We start from the raw sequence: 26909 nt of genomic DNA on the forward strand, positions 1-26909 counted from the left end.
ACAGCTTCCTGAAGGTCAGTATTTTTGTTGGCTGTACTTGATTTAGTGAGTTGATATAGTGGGTTTTATCCTTTGGCAGAAGAATCTAATATAAAGTAGTAAAAGTATTTGGAAATTGACATTTACATTCTGAAGATGGAAAATAGTTGCATCATTTTTTGCTATACTGTATGATGTAGAAAAGAAAGAGCCACCTTGTGTAACTTGGCATTTGTTGGGGCCATTTCAGTTAAAGGTGTTTTTTTCTTTTTCCTTCGTTTTCTTTCTTGGTTTTTTTTTTTTTTTTTTTTTTTCCTCTAAAATGTGAGGTCTTTAATGTGTGCTTGTTTGTTTGTTTTTGGTTTCCTTATAATGTCTGTTACCTTTCATAGGATTTACTTGTACTATTTTTAATTTTAATTTTTAGTTTTTTCCCCTGCCTTGGCCCCCTACTTATACCTTTTTAACACTACTTCTCACTAAAATAAGAATGGATCTGTGGAATTGTAATAGTAACATGTCTGACTGCATCCTGTCCTATAAAACCTTCCACTTTGGATTGGTTGACTATAGGATCTGGAATCCCTGTGGTCCAAGGTCCCTCATACCAGATCCTTTCTTCCTGGGTTTAGGGTACAGTCTTCTAACTATAACTTAACCTTCTTTTCTTTTCCTGAAAGTTTTTTCTTTAAAGTCTCCTATATTATTTTTATCTTTAGTAGGAAGATATAACATGTAGTAATGTATTGCTACAAAAATTCCAATTATAAAAGAAATGAAGTATTTTGGAATAAAGAAATAAATTCACTCATAATCTTACCATCCTCACCATAATCCTGTTAATACGTTTTGTATATTTTAGAGTTCATTTCTATGTATAAATATTGTTAATGTACTATTACATTAGTTCTCTCAGTGTTATAAAGTTAGACTTTTCATACAATTTTTATAGTTATAATAAAAAGCCATATAAAGTATTTTTATATACATACATTTTCATGTCTTGAAATTAAAGTATATAAATGATATAAAAATGACACATAGTACTTAGTGCCTATTTCTATCATATTTTTCCTTTGGCTCTCTAGAAATGAAGTAATTGAATTAGTATTTTTCTGGAATCATGTTGCTATAAATTGCTTTCCAAAAGAATTGGATTATAGTGCTATCAACAGTATATGAAACAGTATTTGCCCCCCCCCCCGATTTTTTTAAATGTTTATTTATTTTTGAGAGAGAGAGAGAGAGAGAGAGAGAGAGAGAGAGAGAGAGAGAGAGTGTGAGTGTGTGTGAGCAGGTGAGGGGTAGAGAGAGGGAGACACAGAACCCAAAGCAGTCTCCAGGTCCAAACTGTTAGCACAGAGCTCGATGTGGGGCTCGAACCCACAAACTGTGAGATCACGACCTGAGCAAAGTCGGGCGTTTTAAACCAACTGAGCCACCCAGCTGCCCCTCATTTAAATCAAAATTCAAAGTTTTTGACTTTGGCTCTTTATTTTAGGAGAAACCAAACCTAACTGACTATGATAATACTAGATAATCCTAGACAGAAAGCAAAGGGATAGAGGCACATGTTAAAAACTGTGCTTCAGGCCCCTCTTTGTATTTATTCATGTTACAAAAAATCATGGCAGGAATGTAATAGTTGAGTAATACTTTTGTAAAGTTGTTATCTGATGGTGTTCCTGGTTGGCTCAGTCACAGCATGTGACTCTTTGATCTGTGGGTTGTGAGTTCACACTCCACATTGGGTGTAGCAATTACTTAAAACGTGTATATGTGTACATATTTATATACGCACATATGTATAGATGTGTATAAAATTATCTGGTGTTCTGAGGATGATCCCATGTCGAGGAGAATTACTTTGTGAGGAATGTTCTGAAAAACTCTTAGTGGTAAGTAGTGCACATACTCCCACATTTTTAATAGTTTTGAAGTTATAGAGAATTTGTTATAGCTTGGTAATCTGAAAAATCTTTTTTTCTTTTTTTTACATAGAGATGTGAACTGTGTCCTCATAAGGATGGAGCTTTAAAAAGAACAGATAATGGGGTAAGTACAGAGACTTTTTAAAAATTTTTTATTGAAAAGTGGAGTGGGGGGTATTTAAAATATCTGGCAGTTCATATTATAATATCAAATAAATGTTTACCACTCAAATAATTGTAATAGTAGTGTATGTAATTTATGGATTTCTTCCCCCCTACTTCGTGGGCAAACTTTTAAGCACTTTTCTTGTGCAGAATGGTCTACATACTTCTAATTAAAATCTTGATAAAAAAAAAATGGGTACAGTTTCTTATATTAGAAATTATTTTTGGAAACATGAACCACTTTTTTTGTTAGAGCTAAACTCTAGTGTTTTAGAATCTTTTTTCCCCTCTCTTTTGTGTATTGCTAGACAGATGATATTTCCAGTGAATTCTTAATTTTAACACCCTGAGGAATTTTGTTGCTTGAATATAAAGAAATACTGACTTCTGTCTTTAAATTTTGGTGTGCTTTCCTGAGAACCCTTATGTATTTCTCATTTATATCTCCATTTTTCATTACTTTCCTCTAAGAAATCCGTGTTTCTTTATAACTCAGTACCATTCTTAAATATGTAAACATGAATGTCTTAAACTGTGCATACTATGAAAACTAACCGATAAAGAAACTTTTAAAAGCACAGGTTATAACTGCTGTTAGTACACTTCCATTTTGGGCAGCCAATTCTAAAGCATTTTGGGATAGAGTAATGATGTTAGTAAATGAAAGGGAAAAATAAAATGTTTTTGCCTGGCTCTACATAAATTTATTTGTATACAAACTTAATGGTTAGACTGTTACACAGTCATGTACAACATTTAAAAAATGTTAGAAACCTTTTCTCCTATCCTTGTTCACCATTTGCCTAGTTTCTCAACAACTTTCCTGCTTTGATATAGTTGCTGTTATTACTTCTCTACATATCCTTCTAGGTTTTTTATTTTTGCATATAGAAATAAATGTGAATTAACAAATATTTTCTTCTTTAATTTTTAAGTATCTTAATTTTTCCAGTGAACAAATTTATCTATTAATAGTTTAAAGCTTTCTTTTTTTGTGTGATCAGTCACCTGTTGATAGACTTTCTGATCTTCTGCTCTCATGACTTGTATACACGTCATTTTGCATATATGCGCTTATGTCTGTAGGATTATTAATTCCCAGGGGTGGAACTGTTGGGTGAAAGGGATTTTGCAGTTAATTTGGTAGATATTCCCCAATTATTCTCCCTAGTGGTTGTGCCAATTTGTTTCCAGCAGCAGTGAATGAAAAACTTGTGTTCTCCATACCCTTTGGTAATCCAGTAGGTGAAAATTGGTATCTCAGAGCATTTATTTTACATTTCTCTTACTATGAGTAAAGCTGAGCATCTTACGTTTTTAAAAGCAATTTGCATTTTTCTCTTTGTGGTCTGTTAATATGATTTTTCTCTTTGGTTGTTGATCATTTTCTTTTTGATTTGTTGGAGCTTTCATAGGAGCCCCTCATTCCTTAGGCTTTTGTCATATGAGTTGAACCAGGTTTTCCCAGTTGTTCAGTCTTATGGGGCTTTTTACCATGCAGAAGTTCTTGATTTTTATTTAGGTTTATTTTTTAATCTTGTCTTTCATGGCTTCTGTATTTTGAACCATTAGTTAGAAAGGCTTTCCATACTCCAGAGTTAGTAAAGGAATTCTTTCACATTTTCCTCTAGTATTTTTATGGTTTCTTTTTTTTTTACAGTTTAATCTTTGATACATTTGGAATGTATCCAGGTAATACAATGTGAGGTATGGATCCAACTTTATTTTTTCCTAGATGCTAAAATGCTTCCATTTGTCCCATCACCATTTATTAAACTGTTCATCTTTTCTTCACTGATTTGAAATGCCATCTTTGTTAGAGTCTAAATTTGATGTGTATTTAAAACATTCTGACTAAATTATGTTCCAAAATTGATTTGTAAATTATTTTGGAACCTGGAATGCATTTTCCTATAGAAATGCTAATTATATTTCTAGAGTAGTTAACAAAACCCCACAATGTACCTGATGGTACAGTATTGATAATAACTGTTCTTTAATATCTAATACACTTTTTTTCATGCTGGAAAGTATATTACAAGTTTTTAGTTTAGGTTTTCCTTTTCTGGCAATCAGGATGAGGAGTTTCTCAGTGCAGCTTTTAATTTTCTCAATCTCAGCTGCTGTATGTAGTTCTCAGTTGTTAAAGGTAAGTAAATACTTAAGCTTAACATAGGTTAGTATGTGAAAAGTGGGGTTGGGGTATTACAGGCAGAAGGAGAAGCAAATGATAAAGACACAGATATACAGAATTGGAAACAATTGGGAATTAGACTAAGGTTTGAATGGCAGGCCTTCTGAGAGGTGAAACCGATAATACACACAAAGTTGTCATTCCTTCCCCTCCCCTGCTCCTGTCCTTCCCTTCTCCTCCCTTCCCTCTCCCCCCCCCCCTTCTTCCCCCCCTCCTTCCCCCCCTCCTTTTCTGTCCTAAGGACTTCATCCTGTTGATTGTGGGGAGCCACTGAAGCTGAGGAGTAACAGATTTCTATTTTAGAAGGATCACTCTCTGATGGCATTGTGGTGAATAGATTGGAAGGATATGACACTACACCAGCTATAAAAAAGAATAGTGGAGCTGAATTATGAGTGCATTTAACATACTTGAAATCAACTATATATCCTGGGGGATGGGGAGAGATATAGGCAAATAAATAAATTGTAGAGGTAATTCAGTTTGCCATTTTACCCAGTGAGCATACACTCTAGGCAAACGTTAATGGGACTCCCTGTGAATGACTGTAAGGCTTTCCCAACCATCATTGACAAAGATATGAAATATATTATTGAGGGGTCAGGCAAGAGGTGGTGATGCTACTTCTCATTTATTTTTTTAATTAAGAAAATTTTTAATTCTAGTATAGTTAACATACAGTGTTATATTAGTTTCAAGAGTAAAAAATAGTGATTCAACAATTCTGTATATTACTGCATGCTCATCAAGAGTATTACACATTTTTGTTTTGTTTTGTTTTGTTTTTGAGAGAGAGCCTGAGTGGGGGAAGGGCAGAGGGAGAGAGAGAGAGAATCTTAGGCAGGTGCCATGCCCAGGCTTGATCTCATGTGATCATGACCCAAGGCAAACTTAAGAGTCAGGTGCTTAATTGACTGAGCCACCCAGGCAGCCTGATAAGTGTTACTCTTCTTCCCCTTCACCTATTTCATACCACCCCCCCCCCCCCCCCCCCCCCCCCCGCCTCTCAGGTAACCATTAGTTTGTTCTCTGTAGTTAAGAGTAGTTTTTTTTTTTGGTTTGTCTCTTTTTTTTTGGTTTGTTCATTTCTTAAATTCCACATACGAGTAAAATAATACGGTATTTGTCTTTCTCTGACTTTTTTCACTTAGCATTATAACTCTAGATTCATCTGTGTTGTTGCAAATGACAAGCTTTCATTCCTTTTAATAGCTGAATAATAGTCCATTATATGTATATACTATGTCTTTTTTAAAGTTTAAGTTTATTTTCTTTGCAGCAATCTCTGCACCCAGCGTGAGTCTTGAACTCACAACCCTGAGATCAGGAGTTGCATGCTCTTCTGACTGAGCCAGCCAGGCACTCCCACATCTTCTTAGCCATTCATCTATCAGTGGACATTTGGGCAGCTTCCATAATTTGGCTATTGTAAATAATGCAGCAATAAACATAGAAGTGAATATATCTTTTCAAACCAGAGTTTTTTTTGTATTCTTTGGGTAGATACCTAGGAGTGTGATTGCTGGATCATATGGCAATTTTATTTCTAATTTTTGAGGAACCTCCATACTGTTTTCCATAGTGGCTGCACAATTTTGCATTTTCACTAGTTGTGCACGAGGGTTCCTTTTTCCTCACATCCTCACCAACACTTGTTGTTTGTTGTGTTTTTTATTTTAGCCATTATGACAGGTTTGGGGTGATAGTTCATTGTACTTTTGATTTGCATTTCTCTGATGATGAGTGATGTTGAGCATCTTTTCATGTGTCTGTGGGTCATCTAGATGTCTTCTTTGGAGGAATGTCTGTGTCCTCTGCCCATTTTTAATTGGATTATTTATTACTTGAATTGTTGAAGAAATTTCAAAATGAATTGAGGGTCATTGGTAGACACTATGTGACAGAAAGATGAGAAGAACTTACAGAATCTTGATATTTATATATATTCAAAATGATATACAGTGTAATGCATTTTCTGTTGGAATTTTAAGGGATTTTTCAAGGATAGTTTTTTTTTAAAATTGTTTTTCATGTTTATTTATTTTTGAGAGACAGAGTGCAAGTGGTGGAGGGGCAGAGAGAGAGGGAGACGCAGAATCTGAAGCAGGCTCCAGGCTCTGAGAGGTCAGCACAGAGTTTGACACAGGGCTCGAACTCAAAAACCACGAGATCAGGACCTGAGCTGAAGTTGGGCCTTTAACTGACTGAGCCACCCAGGTGCCCCAAGGATAGTTTTGATTATGCTTATTTTTTGCTTTAGAATCCGAACCTTGCAAAGATGAGACTCTGCTTTATTGCAGTCTAAGGGAGAGATTGATGAGGGACTGGTTGAAGATAGTAGTAGGAGGGTAAAAATGAAGGAATGGACAGGAGAGGTATTAAGTGGTAAAAGTTTACAGGTATATTGAAAAATTATATGTCTATTTCATTATGGGAAATTTTGAGCCTGCAAAAAAGTAGGGAGAATCCCCAGGGACCAACCTTTAACAGTGATCAAGTCATGGCCAGTCTTGTTTCATTTATACCTTTCCATACCCCATTCTTACGATTATTTTGAATTTTGTGAGCATCACTGACATGCATGGATATTTAAAAAATACACAATATATTATGACACATAAAAAATTGACAAGAATTTCTTAAAGCCATCAAGCGTTCAGTCTTTGAAGTTTCCTGATCTCCTAAATGTTTTTCTTTTTCTGTTTTTATCTTTTTCTTAATTTTTTTATTGTTTATGTATTTGTTTTGAGAGAGAGAGAGAATGTGCATGCGTGCCAGCATAGGGGAGGGGCAGAGAGGGAGAGACAGGATCCCAAGTAGGCTCTGTGCTGTCAGTGCAGAGCCCAGTATGGGGCTTGGTCTCATGAACTGTGACATCATGACCTGACCCGAAATCAAGAGTCTGACGCTTAACCCACTGGGCCACTTGGTACCCCTAAATGTTATCTTTTTATGTTTGAATAAGTCAGTATCCAAATAAGGTCCATAAGCTGGATCTATAAGGTGCCTACGTTGCAATTGCTTAAAATATCTCTTAGGTCTCTTTGTAATCCTCCCCCTTGATTTCCTTGTTGGTTTACTTGCGGAAAATGTGGGACATTTGCCCTGCAGGGTTTCTCACAGTAGATGTTGCTGATGGCATCTCAAATGGTGTGTGTGTGAACACGTTGCTTTGTTCCATGTATTTTCTGTACATGAGTAGTTAGGCTTGTTCGTTCATTTTATTGTGGGGGCAGCTAAAAATACTTCATGGTGTTGTATACTTCTTCATGAAGCATATGATACTTCCTTTTTTCTTTTTTGTGGTATCAGCAGCTGTTGACCAGTATCTAGACCATTATTTTATTGAATAGAGGTTGAATAAATTGTGATATTCTGTCATGCATTAGGATTGCTTCTTTTATTCCTACCACCCCATCCCGTCTAGCAGGATTACTTCTATAAAGAAAACCTATTTCTTATCAATTATTTCATTATCCTGAAATATAGTTTGTGAAGGAAGGACAAGATCTTTTATTCTTTTTTCTTAAAATTGAGGTAAAATTCCTGAAGAATAAAATTTACCATCCTAAGATATACAGTTCAGTGGTATTTAGTACTTTGACAGTATTGGTCAACTGCTACCCCTGTTAATTTCCAAAACTAACTAACTTACTTACTTATTTTTTTTTAATATTTTTCTAATGTTTTATTTATTTTTGAGAGAGAATGATGAGAGAGAGTGAGAACATGAGCAGGGGAGGGGCAGAGAGAGAGTGGGTCAGAGGATCCAAAGTGGGCTCTGTGCTGAGAGCAGAGAGCCCAACATGGGGCTCGAAGTCATGAACCATGAGATCATGACCCGAGCCGAAGTCAGATGCTTAACCAACTGAGCCACCCAGGTGCCCCCAAAACATTTTTTGAAAAGTGGATTTATTTTGATAGAGGGCATTCATGCGTGGAGGAGAGGCAGAGAGAGAGAGGGAGAGAGAGAATCCCAGCCAGGCTCCACACCATCAGTGCAGAGCCAGACGGGGCTCAATCCCGCAAACTGCAAGATCATGACCTGAGTTGAAATCAAGAGTTGGATGCTCAGCTGACTGAGCCACCCAGGTGCCCCTAATTGCCCTTATTTCCAAAACATTTTTATTACCCTAAAAGAAAATACACTTTCATAAGCGGAAACTGCATTCTTCCTTCTTCCCCTGGCCCCTGGCAACCATCAGTCTGCTTTTTGTCTCTATGGGTTTACTTATTCTGTATATTTTACTTAAGTATAATAATCACACAGCGTATGACCTTTTGAGTCTGGCTTCTTTCTCGGCATAATGTTTTCAAGGTCATCACTGTTGCAGCCTGTATTAGTACTTCAGTCCTGTTTATGGCTGAATATTTGTGTGTGTGTGTGTGTGTGTGTGTGTGTGTGTGTGAGAGAGAGAGAGAGAGAGAGAGAGAGAGAGAGAGAGAGAGAAGGAGAGTGAGAGTGTGTGTGCACATGCATACGAGAGAGATTACATTATGTTGGATGTTTGCATTGTTTCTACCTTTTGACTGTTTTGAATAGTGCTACTGTGAACATTGTTGTAGAAGAACCTATTTTATCTGTTTTTAGATTTGAGGAGTATATAGTAGGAGTGGCATTGATGGGTCGTACAGTGATTCTGTGTTTAACTTTTTGAGGAACCACCAAACCGTTCTTCATAGTGGCTGCACCATTTTTACAGTCCTCCAAGCAAAGTATGAGAGATCCAATTCCTTTTCATTCTCACCACCACTTAACTTTTTTCTGAATTTTTAAATTATAGCCATTCTAGTGAGTTTGAAGTGGTACCTCGTTGTTTTAATTTCTGTTTCCCTAATAAGTGATGTTGAGCATTTTTTTCATGAGCCTTTTGGCCATATGTGAATCTTCTTTGGAGAGAAGTCTATTCCTTTCCTTCCCTCCCCTCCCCTCCCCTCCCCTTCCCTTCCTTTAATATTTATTTGGGGGAAAGTGCAAGTGGGGAAGGGGCAAAGATAGGGGGACACAGGATCTGAAGCAGGCTCTGCGCTGACAGGCTGACAGCAATGAGCCCAATGTGGGGCTTGAACTCATGAACCTCAAGATCATGACCTGAGCCAAAGTCAGATGTTCAACCGACTGAGCCACCCAGCTGCCCCTCTTTTAGTTTTATTGTTTATTTATTTTTGAGAGAGAGACAGAGTACGAGCAGGGGAAGTGCAGAGAGAGAGAGAGACACACAGAATTTGAAGCACGCTCTCAATTCTGAGCTCTCAGCCCAGAGCCTGACATGGAGCTCAACCCACAAATCGCGAGATCATGACCTGAGCCGAAGTCAGACGCTTAACTGACTGAGCCACCCATGCACCCCTATTTATATTCTTTTCTATTTTGTAAGTGGGTTGTCTGTCTTTTTGTTGTTGAGCTGTAAGACTTCTTTATGTATTCTGGATCCCTATCATACATGATTTGCAAATCTTTTCTCCCAGTCTGTATGTTCTCTTCTCATGTTCTTTCTTAATAATGTCCTTTGATTCACAGTAGTCTTTGATTAGTATCAGTTTATTTAATTTTTCCTTGTTGCTCATGCTTTTAGTGTCATATCTAAGAATCCATTGCTATCCAAGGTCAGTAAGATTTATACCTATGTTTCTTTCTAAGACTTCTCTTTTTAGAACTTTTTTAGTTATTGATCCATTTTGAGTTAAATCCAACTTTTTTTTTTGCATATGGATATCCAGATGTCCCAGCACCATTCGTTAGAGAGATTCTTCTTTCCCCATTGACTGGTCTTGGTACCCTTGTTGAAAATCAGTTGGCTGTGGATACATGGATTTATTTCTGGACTCTACTATTCCATTGGTCTTTATGTCTGTTGTAATGCCAATACAAACTTTTGAAAGGCCATAGCTTTGATAATAAGTTTTGTAATTGGGAACTGTGAATGTTTCAATTTTATTTTTCTCTTTCAGTATTGCTTTGACTGTTCAGGTTCTAGTCCATGTGATTTTTGAGGATTGCAAAAAAGATCTGTGGAATTTTGATAAGGGGTTGTGCTGAATCTCTGTAGATTGCTTTGGGTAAAGTTATTATCTTAATGGTGTTAAGTGTTTTTATTGTATGAATGTGGGGTGTCTTTCCATTTATTTATGTCTTTAATTTCTTTCAGCCTTGCTCTATAGTGTTCAGTGGGGAAGTCTTTCACATCCTTTGTTTAAGTATTTTATTCTTTTAGATACAAAAGGACTTTTTCTTTAATGTTCTGTTTGGATTGTTCATTGTTCACATGTAGAGATAAAACTGATATCTTGTGGTTCTTACACCTTGCAGCTTTACTGAATTTGTTCTAATGTTTTTTGTGTGTTCTTTAAGCTTTTTTCTAGGTAAGATGATGTGAATACTGATAGTTTTACTTAATCTTTTCCAATTGGGTTGTTTTTTATGTTTTTTATTTTTCTTGCCTAATTGCTTTAGCTAGCATTTCTAGTACAATGTTGAATAGCAGTGGAACTAGATAGTGGGTGTCCATGTCTTCTTCCTGATATTAGGGAGAAAAGTATCAGTCTTTCATTGTTGAGTTAGTTGTTACCAGTAGATTTTTCAAAAATTCTCCTTATCATATTGAGGAAGTTCCATTTTTTTTTATTTTGTTGAGTGTTTATCTTGTGAAAAGGTGTCAAATTTTGTCAATGCTTTTTTTGTATTGAGATGGTGATGTGGTTTTTAAATTTCTTAAAAAATTAATGGTATATATTACATTGACTGTTTTTCTTATGTTGTACACCCTTTGTATTTCTATCATAAATCCCTTTTGATCATGGTGTATAATTCTTTTAATTATTTAATTTTGTCCCCCAAAAGATTGTCCATCCAGAACCTCAGGATATGACCACATTTGGGAATAAGGGTCTTTACAGATATAATTAAGGTAAAGATCTTGAATGGGGTCATCCTGGCCTAGTATGGACACTAAATCCAATGATAAATGTCCTTGTAAAAGATGATTGGAGAAGACACAGGAGACACAGTACATGGCCATGTGAAGACTAAGGTGGAGATTGGAGTTACCTAGTTGTGAACTGAGAAATGCCAAGGATTGCCAGAGCCACCAGAAGTTAGGATAGAAGCCTGTTGACTTTGGATTTCTGTGTCCCAAACTGTGAAAGAATAAATCTGTTTTCTTAAGCTACCAAATTTGATGTAATATTTTTTATGGCTGCTCTAGGGTACTAATACACTGTATTTTGCTGAGATTTTTTGCATGTATATTCATAAGGGATATTGGTCTGTAATTTTGTTTTCCTATGTTTTGTCGGGCTCTGGGGGCATTTGATAACATGCTGACCTTATAGAATGAATTAATTAGGAAGTGATTCTTCCTCTTCTATTAATGGGAAGAGTTTGAGATTTGTGTTAATGCTTCTTTATTTTATTCTTTAAAAAAAATGTTTATTTATTTATTTTGAGAAAGAGGGGCAGGGATAGAGGGTGAGAGAGAATACCAGGCAGGCTTCAGGATGTTAGCACAGAAGAGCTGGATGCAGGGCTTGATTTCATGAACCATGAGATCATGTCTTGAGATGAAATCTAGAGTCAGATGCTTAACCAGCTGAGCCACTCAGGTGCCCCCTGTGTTAATGTTGCTTGCTTGCTTGCTTGCTTGTTGCTTTTATTTTATTTTATTTTATTTTATTTTATTTTATTTTATTTTATTTTATTTTATTTTATTTTATTTTATGTATTTATTTACTTACTTATCTATCTATCTATTTATTTAAATGTTTATTTTTGGAAAGGGAGAGGGAGAGAATGTGAGTGGGGGAAGGACAGAGAGGGAGGGAGACAGAATCCGAACCAGGCTTCAGGCTCTCAGCTGTCAGCACAGAGCTCGATTTGGGGCTCGAACTCATGAACCATGAGATCATGACCTGAGCCAAAGTTGGATGCTTAATCCACTCAGCCACCCAGGTGCCCCTAATGCTTCTTTAAATGTTTGGTAGAATTCACTTGTGACTGCATTTGATCCAGGGCTTTTCTTTGCTGAGAGATTTTTGCTTACTTATTCAGTCTCTTTATCTGTTCAGATGTTTTCTTTCAGTTTTGTTAGTTTTTGTGTTTCTAGGAATTTGTCCATTTCATGTAGGTTGTCTAATCTGTTGGTGTGTAATTGTTCATAGTATTTTCTTTTTTCTTTCTTTCTTTTTTTTTTTTTTTTATGTTTTTTATTTTTGAGACAGAGAGAGACAGAGCATGAACGGGGGAGGAGCAGAGAGAGAGAGGGAGACACAGAATCTGAAGCAGGCTCCAGGCTCTGAGCTGTCAGCACAGAGCCTGACACGGGGCTTGAACTCATGGACCATGAGATTGTGACCTGAGCCGAAGTCGGACGCTTAACTGACTGAGCCACGCAGGCGCCCCCATAGTATTTTCTTACAATTTTAGTTTTGTAAGATCAATGGTAATGTCCTCACCTTTTGTTTCCAATTTTAGTAATTTGAGTATTTTCTTTTTTAGTCTTTTTTTTTTTTTTTAATTTTTTTTTCAATGTTTATTTATTTTGGGACAGAGAGAGACAGAGCATGAACGGGGGAGGGGCAGAGAGAGAGGGAGACACAGAATTGGAAACAGTCTCCAGGCTCTGAGCCATCAGCCCAGAGCCCGACGCGGGGCTCGAACTCACGGACCGCGAGATCGTGACCTGGCTGAAGTCGGACGCTTAACCGACTGTGCCACCCAGGCGCCCCTCTTTTTTAGTCTTAAAGTTGGTCAGTTTTGTTGATCTTTTCAAAGATTTTTAGGTTTTGTTGATTCTTTTTGTTTTTTTTTTGTTTTTCTTTTTTTTCAGGTTTATTTTTTTATGAGAGAGAGAGACAGCACAAGTGGGGGAGGGGCAGAGAGAGGGAGAAACAGAATCAGAAGGAAGTTCCAGGCTCTAAGCTGTCAGTACAGAGCCTGATGTGGGGCTCAAACTCAAAAACTGTGAGATCATGACCCAAGCCAAAGTTGGATGCTTAACCAACTGAACCACCCAGGTGCCCCTTTTATTGGTTTTCTGTTCTCTTTTTTGTCTCCACAGTGATCTTTAATCTTCCTTCCTGTGTTTGGCTTTGGATTTAGTTTGCTCTTTTTCTTTTCCAAGTAGATATATATATATATAGTTAATTGATTTGAGATCTTCATTTTTTAAAGCAGCTTAATTGGGATGTAGTTTATATACTATATATTTCATTTGAAGTGTACAATTCATGTTTTTTTTCATATTTACAGATATGTACAACTTCCACAGGCAGTTTTAGAGCATTTCCATCATTTTAGAAGGAAAGCCTGTGATTTTAAGCTTTCATCCCCTTATTTGTTCAACCACCCCACCCCTCCTCACCTCACCCCACCTCACCTCACCCGAGCATCTTTCTTCTTTTTCAACATAGGTGTTACAGGTATGAATTTATCTCTTATTGCAGCTTTCTGTGTATCACATGAGATTTGGTATGTTGTGGTTTTTTTCCCTTTGTTTTGTTTTACTGCTTATTTTCCAGTTGTGATTTCTTCATTGACTCATTGGGTATTTAAGTGTTGTTTAATTTCCACATACTTGTGAATTTTCCAGTTTTCCTTCTGTTTTTAACTTTTTTTTTAAGAATTTATTTTTATATAACCTCTGTACCCAAAGTGGGGCTGGAATGCACAACCTCCCTGAGATCGAGAGTTGAATGCTCTAATGACTAAGCCAGCCAGACATCCTGCTTTCTGTTTTTAATTTCTGTTTTCATTTCATTGTGGTTGGATAAGATCTGATCTCAGGTGTTTTAAAATTTACTGACACTTGTTTCGTGGCCTAACCTATGATCTATCTTGGAGAGTGTTCCTGTGTATTTGGGGAGAATGTGTATTTGGCTGTTTTTAGTCTAGTAGGCATAGGTGATCTGTAGTGTTATTTGGTTCTCTATATATCCCTATTGAATTTCAGAGTTCTGTCCATTATTGAAACTTGGGTAGCGAAGTTTCCAACTGAAGAATTGTCTGTCTTTAGCTTTAATTAGATTTGTTTTTGTTTGATGTATTTTGGAGCTGTGATATTTGGTGTATGTGTGTTTATAAATTATATCTTCTTGGTGTTTTAACCTATTTTTCAATGTGTAATGTTTTTCTTTATCCCTTGTGACAGATTTTAATTTTTTTTTTTTTTTTAAGATTTTATTTTTAAGTAATCTCTATACCCAGGGCGGACCTCGAACTTGCCACCCTCACATCAACAATTTCATGTTCCACCAACTAAGGCCCCCAGATTTTAATTCTTATTTCATTTTTTTATATATATTTTAAGTAGTTACCATGGTGATTACAATTGATCTCTTAAATTCATACCACTTGGAGAAATAGCCAAGTTAAGGGAAACAAAGGCAAATGCCTTGAGTCAGTTCTTCATGTGTTTTCTCTGCCCGTCATACAGTTAGGCCTGTTAAAAAACACGGGTCTTTGCGAACAAGCTTTGCTGTATCCCTTCTGGAACCAGGGATGAGAGTTCCATACTAGAGACACGGGATACAGTCTTCCAGACCATTGTCAATCTGAGGAGGGGTGGAACAAGAGCAAGTAAAAGTGACATAAAACTTTTTAAAAAAAATTAATTTATTGAAATTCTAATATACAGTGTAGTATTGGTTTCAGAAGTAGAACCCAGTGATCTGTCACTTACCTATAATCCCCAGTGCTCATCCCATCAGGGGCCCTCCTTAATGCCCATCAACCATTTAGCCCATCCCCCCCACCTGCCTCCCCTCTAGCAATCCAGTTTGTTCTTTGTATGAAGAATCTCTTATGGTTTATCTCCCTCTCAGTTTTTATTTTTGCTTTCCTTCCCCTATGTTTATTTGTTGTATTTCTTATATTCCACATATGAGTGATATCATATATTTGTCTTCTCTGACTTATTTCGCTTAGCATAATACACTCTAGTTACATCCACGTTGTTGCAAATGATAAGATTTCGTTCTTTTTGATCGCTGAATAGTATTCCATTGTATATGTATAGTATATACTCTTTATCCATTCGTTAGTCAGTGGACGTTTGGTCTCTTTGCATAATTTGGCTACTGTCAATAGTGCTGCTCCAAACATTCGGGTGCATGTGCCCCTTTGAATCAGCATTTTGGTATCCTTTGGATAAATACCTACTAGTGCAGTTGCTGGGTTGCAGGGTTAGTTCTATTTTTAATTTTTTGAGGAAACTCCATATTGTTTTGCAGAGTGGCTGCACCAGTTTGCATTCCCACCAACAGTGCAAAAGTGTTCCCCTTTCTCCACATCCTCACCAATACCTGTTGATTACTGAGTTTTTAATTTTAGCCATTCTAACAGGTGTGAGGTGGTATCTCATTGTGGTTTTGATTAGTATTTCCCTGACGATGAGTGATGTGGAGCATTTTTTCATGTATCTTTTAGCTATCTGGATGTCTTCTTTGGAAAAGTGTCTATTCGTGTCTTCTGCCCATTTCTTCACTGGATTATTTGCTTTTTGGGTGTTGAGTTTGAGAAGCTCTTTCTTTCTTTCTTTCTTTCTTTCTTTCTTTCTTTCTTTCTTTCTTTCTTTCTTTCTTTCTTTCTTTTTTTAAAGAGAGAGAGAGGATGCTAGTGAGTGAGAGGCAGAGACAGAGAGATAATCCCATGAGGGGCAGAGCTAGACAAGTGGCTCACCCGAGGCCCGGCTCGCGTTTACATGAAGTGGGGCTCGGACTCCCGAACCATGACATCATAACCTGAGCCGAAGTCAGATGCTTAACCAACTGAGCCACCCAGGAGCCCGATAAGTTCTTTATAGATTTTGAACACTAACCTGTATCCAGTATGTCACTTGCAAATATCTTCTCCCATTCTAAAAAGTCAGTTGCCTTTTAGTTTTGTTGATTATTTCCTTAGCTGTGCAGAAGCTTTTCATCTTGATGAGGTCCCGATAGTTCATTTTTGCTTTTGTTTCCCGTGCCTTCTGAGACATGTCTAGTAAGAGGTTACTGTGGCCAAGGTGAAAGAGGTTGTTGCCTGCTTTCTCTAGAATTTTGATGGTTTTCTGCCTCATGTTTAGGTCTTTCATCCATCTTGAATTTATTTCTGTGTGTGGTGTAACAAAGTGGTCCAGATTCATTCTTCTACATGCCACTGTCCAGTTTTCCCAGCACCATTTGCTGAAGAGACTGTCTTTATTCCATTGGATATTCTTTCCTGCTTTGTCAAAGATTAGTTGGCCATACGTTTGTGGGTCCATTTCTGTGTTCTCTATTCTGTTCCATGGATCTTTGTGTCTGTTTTTGTGCCAGTACCATACTGTCTTGATGATCACAGCTTTGTAATATAGCTTGAAGTCTGGGATTGTGATGCTTCCTGGTTTGGTTTTCTTTTTCAACATTACTTTGGCTATTTGGGGTCTTCTGTTGTTCCATACAAATTTTAGGATTGTTTGTTCTAGCTCTTAGAAGAATGCTGGTATTATTTTGGTAGGGTTTGCGTTGAATGTGTAGATTGCTTTGGGTAGTATGGACATTTTAACAATATTTGTTCTCCCTTTTGTGAGCATGGAATGTTTCTCCATTTCTTTGTGTCTTCTTCAATTTCTTAAGCTTTCTGTACTTTTCAGAGTACAGATCTTTTACGTCTTTGGTTAGGTTTATTTCAAGGTTTCTTACGGTTTTTGGTGCAATTGGGATCAATTCTGTGATTTCTCTTTCTGCTCTTTCATTATTGGTGTGCAAAAATGTACCTGATTTCTGTACATTGATTTCATATCCTGAGACTTTGCTGAATTCATGTATCAGTTCTAGCTGTTTTTTGGTGGAATCTTTCCTTGTAGAATATTATGTCCTCTGTGAAGAGTGAAAGTTTGACTTTTTCTTTGCCAATTTTTATGCCTTTTATTTCTTTCGATTGCTGAGGCTAGGACTTCAGTACTATGTTGAACAACAGTCGCGAGAGTTGACATCCCTTTTGTGTTCCTGACTGTCGGGGGACAGCTCTCAGTTTTTCCTCATTGAGGATGATATTAGCTGTGGGCCTTTCATATATATATGGCTTTTATGATGTCGAGGCATGTTCCTTCCATCCCTACTTCTTGAGGGTTTTTTATCACGAAAGGATGTTGTGTTTTGTCAAAAGCCTTTTCTGCATCTATTGAAAGGATCATATGGTTCTTATTCTTTCTTTTATTAATGTGGTGCATCATACTGATTGATTTACGAATATTGAACCAGCCCTGCAGCCCAGGAACCCACTTGATCATGGTGAATAATTCTTTTAATGTCCTTTTGAATTCAGTTTGTTAGTATGTTGTTGAAAATTTTTCCATCCATGTTTATCTGGGATATTGGCCTGTAATTCTCCTTTTTAGTGGGGTGTTTGTCTGGTTTGGGAATCAAGGTAATGCTGGCTTCATAGAATGAGTTTGGAAGCTTTCTTTCCATTTCTGCTTTTTGGAACAGTTTGAGAATAGGTATTCTTTCAGTGTCTGATAGACTTCTCCTGGGAAGCCATCTGGTTCAGGATTCTTATATGTTGGGAGATTTTTGATAACTCATTCAATTTCTTTGCTGGTTGTGGGCCTGTTCAAATTTTCTGTTTTTTCTTGTTTGAGTTTTAGTAGTGTCTAAGTGCCTAGGAATTTATTTCTTTCAGATTGTCTAGTTGGTTGGCATAGAATTTTTCATAGTGTTCTCTTATAATTGCATTTCTGTGGTGTTGGTTGTGCTCTCTCCTCCATCATTGGTGATTTTATCTATTTGGGTCCTCTCCTTTCTTTTTTGATAAGTCTGGAATGTCGTGTTTTCATTGTAATTTGCTCTCATGTATTTTTAAATTTCTTTAGTTTCCTGGTTGACCCATTCATTCTTTATTAGGATGTTCTTTAACCTCCATGTATTTGAGGGCTTTCTAAATTTTTTCTTCTGGTTGATTTTAAGATTCATAGTGTTGTGATCTGAATATATTCATGGTATGATCTCAGTCTTTTTGTACCTGTTGAGGGCTGATTTGTGATCCAGTATGTGATCTGTTCTGAAGAATGTTCCATGTGCATTGGAGAAGAATGTGCATTCTGCTGCTCTGTGATGAAATGTTCTGAGTATATCTGTTAAGACCATCTGGCCCAGTGTGTCATTGAAAGACATTGCTTCTTTGTTGATTTTCTGCTTAGATGATTTTTCCATTGCTGTAGGTGGGGTATTAAAGTCTCCTACTATTGTGGTATTATTATCTATGAGTTTCTTTATGTTGGTGATTAACTGATTTACATGCTTTCATGTTGGGGGCATAAATATTTACAATGATTAGGTGTTCTTGATGGATATACCCACTAATTATGTTATAATGATCTTTTTTGTCTCTTATTACAGTCTTTGTTTAAAAAATTTTTTTTAATGTTTATTCATTTTTTTTTGAGTGAAACAGTGCGAGTGGGGGAGGGGCAGAGAGAGAGAGGGAGAGACAGAATCCCAAGCATGCTCCAGGCTCTGAGCTGTCAGCACAGAGCCCAACACGACGCAGAACTCGAGCCCATGAACCCATGAACCATGAGATCATGACCTGGGCTGAAGTCAGACGCTTAACTGACTGAGCCAGGTGCTCCTATAGTCTTTGTTTTAAAATCTAGTTTGTGTGGGAGCACCCAGAAGGCTCAGTTGGTTAAGTGTCTGACTTTGGCTCAGGTCACGATCTCACAGTTTCTGAGCCTGCCTCAGATTCTGTTTCCTCTTCTCTCTCTGCCCCTCCCCCACTTGTGCTCTTGTGCATGCTCTCTCTCAAAAATGAATAAATAAACATTAAAAAAACCAAAATAAAATCTAGTTTGTTTGATGTAAGTATGGCTATTCCCACTTTCTTTTGATCTCCATTAGTGTGATGGGTGGTTCTCTATCCCTTCACTTTCAATCTGTTGGTGTCCTTAGGTCTAAAATGAGTCTGTTGTAGACAGCATATAGATGGATCTTATTTTTTTATCTATTCTGATAGCTTGTGTCTTTTAATTGGAGCATTTAGTCTATTTGCATTCAGAGTGATTGTTGAATGATACGAATTTAGTGCCATTGTGTTATATGTAGATTTAGTGTTTCTGGTGATGTTCTCTGTGGTCTTTGATGTTTGGTCTTTGTTTTTTTTTTTTTTAAACATCTTCCACCCAGACTCCCCCTTAAAATTTCCTGCAGGACTAGTTTAGTGGTCACAAACCCCTTTAGTTTTTGTTTGTCTGGGAAGGTCTTTATCTCTCCTTCTATTCTGAATGACAGCCTTGCTGGATTAAGGATTCTTGGCTACACATTTTTTGTATTCAGCATATTGAATATTTCCGGTCACTCCCTCCTGGTTTGCCAAGTTTCTTTGGACAGGTCTGCTATTAACCTTATGTGTCTATCGTTGTAGATTAAGGACGTTTCGTCCCTAGCTGCTTTCAGAATTCTCTGTTTATCTTTGTATATTGTAAGTTTCACTATGAGAACTCGTGATGTTGTCCTGTTTTTGATGGTTTTGAAGGAAGTTCCCTGTGCCTCTTGTCCTTGGGTGCCTGTTTCCTTCCCCAGATGAGGGAAGTTCTTAGCTAGAATTTGTTCAAATAAACTTTCTGTCCCTTTTTCTCACGCTTCCTGGGACTCCTATGATATGAATATTATTTCATTTCATGGAATCACTTCGTTTTCTAAAGTGTCTCTTCATGATCTAGCTACTTCCTTTCCCTCTTTTTTAAAAAAATTTTTCTTTAACGTTTATTTATTTTTGAGACAGAGAGAGACAAAGCATGAACGGGGGAGGGTCAGCGAGAGGGAGACACAGAATCTGAAACAGGCTCCAGGCTCTGAGCTGTCAGCACAGAACCTGATGCGGGGCTCGAACTCATGGACCGCGAGATCATGACCTGAGCCAAAGTCAGCTGCTTAACCGACTGAGCCACCCAGGTGCCCCATTTCCCTCTTTTTTAAAGCTTCATTATTTTCCATAATTTTATCTTCTATTTCACCTATTCTCTCCTCTGTTTCATTGGTCCTCGCTGTCCCTGTATCCTGTTTGTTTTGCATCTCAGTTATAGCATTTTTAAATTCATCCTAACTAGTTCTTTGATCTTTGATCTCTGCAGCAAAAGTTTCTCTGGTGTCTTCTATGTTTTTTTTTTTTTTTTTTTTTTTAATTCTCTAGTTAGTTAACACAAAGTGATACAGCGTAGTCTTGGCTTCACGAGTATAACCCAGTGATTCATCACTTACCTATAACCCCCAGTGCTCATCCCAACAAGTGCCCTCCTTAATGCCCGTCACCCATTTAACCTACCTCCCCCCACCTCCCCTATGCATTTTTTCAAGCCTAGCTAGTAGGGTTATGACTTTGGTTCAAAATCTTGTTCATATATATATTTTTAATATCTGTTTTGAGCAAGTCCCTGGCTGTGATTTATTTTTGATTTTTCTTTTGTGGAGAATTCCTGCGTCTTGTCCTCCTGGCTAAATTTCCATCTTTTGTGTGTATTTAAATCTTATGTTTCTTGCACCTGAGAGTACAACTATATTAGAAAGGGGTCATACACTGACGAGGGCCTGGCACTCCACAGAGTGCTTCTGGTGTATGCTGTATGCACTGTGCTGTTGTGATTTGGCTGCTCTTTCCCACTGGTCAGTCTTCTGGAGAGCTCCCTCTTGCTTGCAGTGGTGAAGTGTTTGGACCTTTAACCAGGCGTGCTTTGATTTTTTTTGTTGTTGTTGTTGAAGTAAGTCTGGAAAAAAAATAACGGGGAACAGGGAGCTGGATCCTATAAAATGAGAAAAGGAACAACAATAACAAAAAACAGAGAATCAAAAGTATACATCAGATTCCAAGAAAAAAGAAAGGAAAAAAAGCAGAAAAAAAGAGAAAAGGAAGAAGAATTAAAAAAGCTTCGATAAAAATAAAATGACAAAAAAAAAAAAATCAAACTATGAGCCTTAATCCAGAAGCACAATATGAAGGAGGTAAAAAAAACCAAAAACCAAAAAAAAAAAAAAAAAGTGTTCTCTGTTGGTGCCTGGATGCTATGCTGGTGGCTGTGCTTGTCAGGAGGAGAGGCTGGCTGTCTTGGCTTAGTGTTACTCTTGCCCCAGTAAGTGAGCAGTTGCCAGGCAGGGTTGGGCAGGGTTTGGGGTAAGCAGGCCTTGCCACCAGTGGCGGCCACTGTATTGCTCTCTGAAATCCCACCATGTTGGTGTTGGGGGGCGGTGATGGCACCACCCCAGTCTCTTGTCCTGTGACCAGGTATCTCAACCCCTGCTGTTCAGGCAGCCCTCACAGATTAGTGAGGGAAGCCAGCTTGTCCTGCACCCAAACTCTCTTGCGGTTTTTTTCTCTGGCACGCAGCTGGGATTCAAAATCCGAAGTCTTCTTTTTTCTTCAATGTCTTACTTACTTATTTTGAAAGAGAGCGCACAAGCAGGCTCTGTGCTGATAGCCTGACGTGGGGCTCTTAACTCATGAACTATGAGATCATGAACTGAGTCGAGATCAAGTGTTGGATGCTAAACGCCTGGCACCCAGGTGCCCCAAAACCCGGAGTCTTAAAGGACCCGGAACTCAAGGTGCGGCTGGGATTCCAAACCCAGGGTCTTAAAGGACCCAGCACAGTGGGGATCTCCCCTCTGGAGTAGAGCCTTGCCACCCTGCTGATGAAAGGCCTTTGGTGGGCACATGCCAGGAATTTTGTCCTTGGCGAGGCAATAAACCCTCTTCCCAGAGTACTCCAGGAATGGGATTGTTCTCTCCCAGTGTGCCTGTGAGATCACTATACCACACTGTGCCCTCCGGGGCCAGCTCCCACTTCCCCAGGAGCATGGGCCGTGGTTTCGCTCCAGAGAAAGTCACACAGTTCCAAAACCTCACCATTTCAGGGGCATCTGGGTGGCTCAGTCGGTTGGGTGTCCGACTTCAGCTCAGGTCATGATCTCACAGCTTGTGGGTTTGAGCCCCGTTTTGGGCTCTGTGCTGACAGCTCAGAGCCTGGAGGCTGCTTCGGACTCTGTGTCTCCCTCTCTCTCTGCCCCTCTCCCACTTATTTGTTCTCTCTCTCAAAAATAAACAGTAAATAGAAAAAAATTTAAAACGTCAGTGTTTTGGCTCCAAAGGCTGTTTCCAAAAAGAGCTGGCATCCTCAGTGCTTCTTGCTACCTAGTCTGTGTCTCTTGTTGCTAACTCGATGCCACACCTTCACAACCCCTATCTCTTTGTCTGCCTTGTGTCTCTCCACAGAAAGGGTTCCATCTCCTCCATGGGCCCGCCGCTTTATCTCCCCTAGCTCACCTACATGCACCTTGATCCTGCCAAGCTGTCTCCCTCCGACTGGAGATACTTCTGCTGCTCCACAGATCTATCTCCTGGCTGTTCCAAGTAATCTGATTTCAATATAGCTGTGTTTGAGGGATGAGGAAAATCGAGGTCCTCCTCCTACTTCCTCAGTCTTAACTCCTGGAGCCCAAAACTGACTGTTTTTAAGTTGCCTATTGGGTCATTTGGCTGACTCTGTTGGTAGAGCATGCAACTCTTGATTTTGGGGTGGTGAGTTTGAGCCTCACATTGACTATTTATTTTTTTTATTTTATTTTATTTTTTTTAAATTTTTTTAACGTTTATTTATTTTTGAGACAGAGAGAGACAGAGCATGAACGGGGGAAGGGCAGAGAGAGAGGGAGATACAGAATCAGAAGCAGGCTCCAGGCTCTGAGCCATCAGCCCAGAGCCTGACATGGGGCTCGAACTCACAGACCGCGAGATCGTGACCTGAGCTGAAGTCGGATGCTCAACCGACTGAGCCACCCAGGCGCCCCTCACATTGACTATTTAATTGGTTGCTGTACACTTTTTTGTTTAAGAATTTTTTTTTTAATTACAAAATTTTAATTCTAGTATAGTTAACATACAGTGTTATATTAGCTTCAGGTGGACATTATAATGATTTGAGAATTCTGTACTCAGTGCTCGTCAAAATAAGTGTATTCGTGATCCCCTTTATCTGTCTCCCGCCCCCACCTCCCTCTGGTATTCGTAGTTAAGAGTCTGGATTTTTTTTTTCTCTTTTTTCTTGTCGATTTGTTTTCTTTCTTAAATTCTACATGAGTAAAATCATATTTTATTCGTCTTTCACTGACTGTCTTATTTCACTTAGCATTATACCCTCTGGATCCCTACATGTTGTTGCAGATAGCTTTCATTCTTTTTCATGGCTGAATAATATTCCATTGTGTAAATATACCACATCTTCTTTATTCTTTCATCTTGGATGGATGCTTGGGCTGCTTCCGTAATTTGGCTGTTGTAAATAATGCTGCAGTAAACATAGGGGTGCATATATCCTTTCAAATGAATGAATTCTTTGGGTAAATACTCAGTAGTGAGTAGTGCTATTGCTGGATTTTAGGGTAGTTCTATTTTTGGTTTTTTGAGAAAACTCCATACTGTTTTCCTTAGTGGCTGCACCAGTTTCCATTCTCGTCAGAGTTCCTTTCTCCCCACATCCTTGCCAACACTTGCTGCTTCTTGGAGTTTTGATTTTAGCCATTCTGAAGTTGTGAGGTGATATCTCATTGTGGTTTTTGTTTTTATTTCTTTTTTTGGTGAGAGCAAGAGTGAGAGTGGGAGGGCCAGAGAGAAGGGGGAAGGGACAGAATCCCAAGCGGGCTCAGCGCTGTCAGCCCCAGGACCTGAGATCAAGAGTTGTGTGTTGTGCTGACAGAGCTAGTCAGGTGCCCCAGCTATTAACCTTTTAAAAGGGAGGACGGATGATATGCAGTATCCTCTTAGTTTCATGTGTATTTCATAGCGATTTGGTATTTGCTTATGTTACAAAATAACCCCAATGTTATTTCTGTGCGCTGCATTACATCACCATGATACTATTTTGAGGTGGAGTTTTGTACCTCCTACTCCCCTGTTTTACCCACCATCTTCCCCAGCCTTTCCCCTCTAAGGTAACCAACAGTTTCCTGTATTTATGAGTCTGTTTGCCTTTTGTTTGCTTGTTTGGTTCATTTTTTAGGTTCTACATGTAAGTGAAATCATACCGTATTTGTCTTCCTCCATCTGACTTACTTTCCTTGGCATAATACACATTAGGTCCATTCACATTGTTGCAAATGGCAAGTTTCCATTCTGTTTTATAGCTGAGAGGTAGCTCATTGTGTAGTGTGTGTGTGTGTGCACCCGTGTACCGCATCATCTTTATCCATTCATCTCTTCGTGGACACTTAGGTTGCTTCCGTATCTTTGGTATCGTAAATAATGCCGAAAAGACAGTAGGGGTGCATGTATCTCTTTGAATTGGTATTTTCATTGTCTTTGGATAAATTCGCAGAAGTGGAATTCCTGGATTGTATAGTAGTTCTGTTTTTAACTTTCTGAGGAATTTTCATACCATTTTCCTTAGTGTCCGCACCACTCTATATTCACACTAATAGCATATGAGGGTTATTTTTTCTCCACATTCTTGTGAACACTTGTTCTTTTTTCTCTTTTTGGTTATAGCCAGCGTGACCTGTAAGGTGATACCTCTTATCATTTTGAGTTGCATATCCTTGATGATTTGTGATACTGAGTATCTTTTCATGTGCCTCCATCTGTATGTCTTCTTTGGGAAACTGTCTATTCAGGTTCTCTGCCCACTTTTTTTTTTTTTTCAATATGTGAAATTTATTGTCAAATTGGTTTCCATACAACACCCAGTGCTCATCCCAAAAGGTGCCCTCCTCAATACCCATCACCCACCCTCTCCTCCCTCCCACCCCCATCAACCCTGTTTGTTCTCAGTTTTTAAGAGTCTCTTATGCTTTGACTGCCCACTTTTTAATGGGATTGTTTTTTGATGTTGATTGTATACCTTTTGTTTTTAATGTTTTATTTATTTTTGAGAGAGAGAGAGAGAGAGAGAGAGAGAGAGCAAGCACACAAGTGGGGGAGGGGAAGGGTGAGAAGGAGACAGGTTCTGAAGTGGGCTTTGCACTTGATAGGAGTGAGCCTGATGCAGGGCTCGAACTCATGAACCATGAGGTCATCACTTGAGCCGAAGTCAAATGCCCTGACTGAGCCACCTAGGCACCCTCAGTTGTAGAAGTTCTTTATATATTTTGGATATTAACCTTACTATCAGATAAGTCATTTACAGATATCTTTTCCTATTCAGTTGCCTTTTCATTTTGTTGATGGTTTTCTTTGCTGTGCAAAAGCCTTTTTATTTTGTGTAGTCCTACTAGTTCATTTTTGCCTTTTCTCTCTCTCTCTCTCTCTCTCTCTCTTTTTTTTTTTTTTTGCCTGAGGAGACTTATCTAGAAAAATGTTTGTATGACAGATCTCAAAGAGATTACTTCATTCTCTAATCCATTTTGGATTAATTTCTGTAGATGGTGTAAGATAGTGGTCCATTTTCATTCTTCTGCATGTAGTTGTTTAGCATTCCCAGTACCATTGTATATTTTTGCCTCTTTTGTCATAGGTTAATTGATTATATATGTGTGGGTTTATTTCTGGGTTGTCTGCTGTATTCCACTGATATATATGGCTGTTTTTGTGCTGGTACTATAGCATACTTGATCACTCTAGCTTTGTAATATAGTTTGAAAGCAGGGGATGTGATTACCTTCTGCTTTGTTTTTTCTCAAAATTGCTTTGACCATTTAGGGATTTTGTTCTTCCATACGAATTTTAGGATTCTTAGTTCCAATTCTGTGAAAAATTCTGTTAGTATTTTGATTGGGTTTGCACCGAAGCTGTAGATCACTTTGGGTAGTATCAACATTTAAAAAATATTAATTCTTCTAATCCATGAGCATGGTATATCTTGCTGTTTATTTATGTTGTCTTCAGTTTCTTCCACGAATGTGTGATAATTTTGAAGTACTGGTCTTTTACCTCCTTGATTAAGTTTATTTCCAGGTATTTCATTCTTTTTTGATGCAATTATAAATGAGGTTTTCTTAATTTCTCTTATAGTTTGTTACTAGTGTATAGAAAGGCAACTGATTTCTGTATGTTAATTTTGTATGCTGTGACTTTACTGAATTCATTTATTAGTTATAATAGTTTTTTTTTGGTGGAGTCTTTAAGGTTTTATGTATTATTATTTACTTCTAACTTTGCTTTTTCTAGTTTTTTTACGTGTAAAGTTAGGTTTTATTATTATTTTTTTTTTGGTTGCTATAATTTTTTAACTATTTTCAGGGGTTCTGTCATAGTTGATTCTGACATTTTCTACTCTATTTCAGTGTTTCTGTAATAGGATAGGCACTTGGAGTTACTATCACTCCATATGCTTTATTCTTTTTTTCCTCTGTTCCCCCCCCCCCCCCCCATTTTTTATTGGAGGGAGAGAGAGCACTCATGTGTGTTCCAGCAGGGAAGAGGCAAAAGGGAGAGAGAGAGAGAGAGAGAGAGAGAGAGAGAGAGGATTTTAAGTAGGTTCCATGCTCAGTGCAGAGCTCAACGTGGGGCTCGATCTCATGACCCTGACACCGTGACCTGAGCCGAAATTAAGAGTCAGACACTAAACTGATTGAGCCACCCAGGTGCCCTCACATGCTTTATTCTTTTTTTTCTTTTTTTTCTTTTTTTTATTTTTGGGAGAGAGAGAGACAGAGCATGAACGGGGGAGGGGCAGAGAGAGAGCCGGAGACACAGAATCGGA

At 38.1% G+C, this 26909-nt stretch overlaps 1 protein-coding gene across 11 annotated transcripts in view; it reads left to right on the plus strand.

Moving 5' to 3' along the window:
- MLLT10 (MLLT10 histone lysine methyltransferase DOT1L cofactor) overlaps positions 1-26909 on the plus strand; it is a 238329-nt gene that overhangs the window by 39556 nt on the left and 171864 nt on the right. For all 11 annotated transcript variants that reach the window (XM_043561632.1, XM_043561629.1, XM_043561630.1 and 8 more), the window contains one exon: positions 1981-2034. In XM_043561632.1, coding sequence (XP_043417567.1) covers positions 1981-2034 — 54 coding nt within the window. The remainder of the gene's footprint in view (positions 1-1980; positions 2035-26909) is intronic.

Source organism: Prionailurus bengalensis, chromosome B4, assembly GCF_016509475.1.
Source record: "Prionailurus bengalensis isolate Pbe53 chromosome B4, Fcat_Pben_1.1_paternal_pri, whole genome shotgun sequence".
NCBI lineage: Eukaryota > Metazoa > Chordata > Mammalia > Carnivora > Felidae > Prionailurus > Prionailurus bengalensis.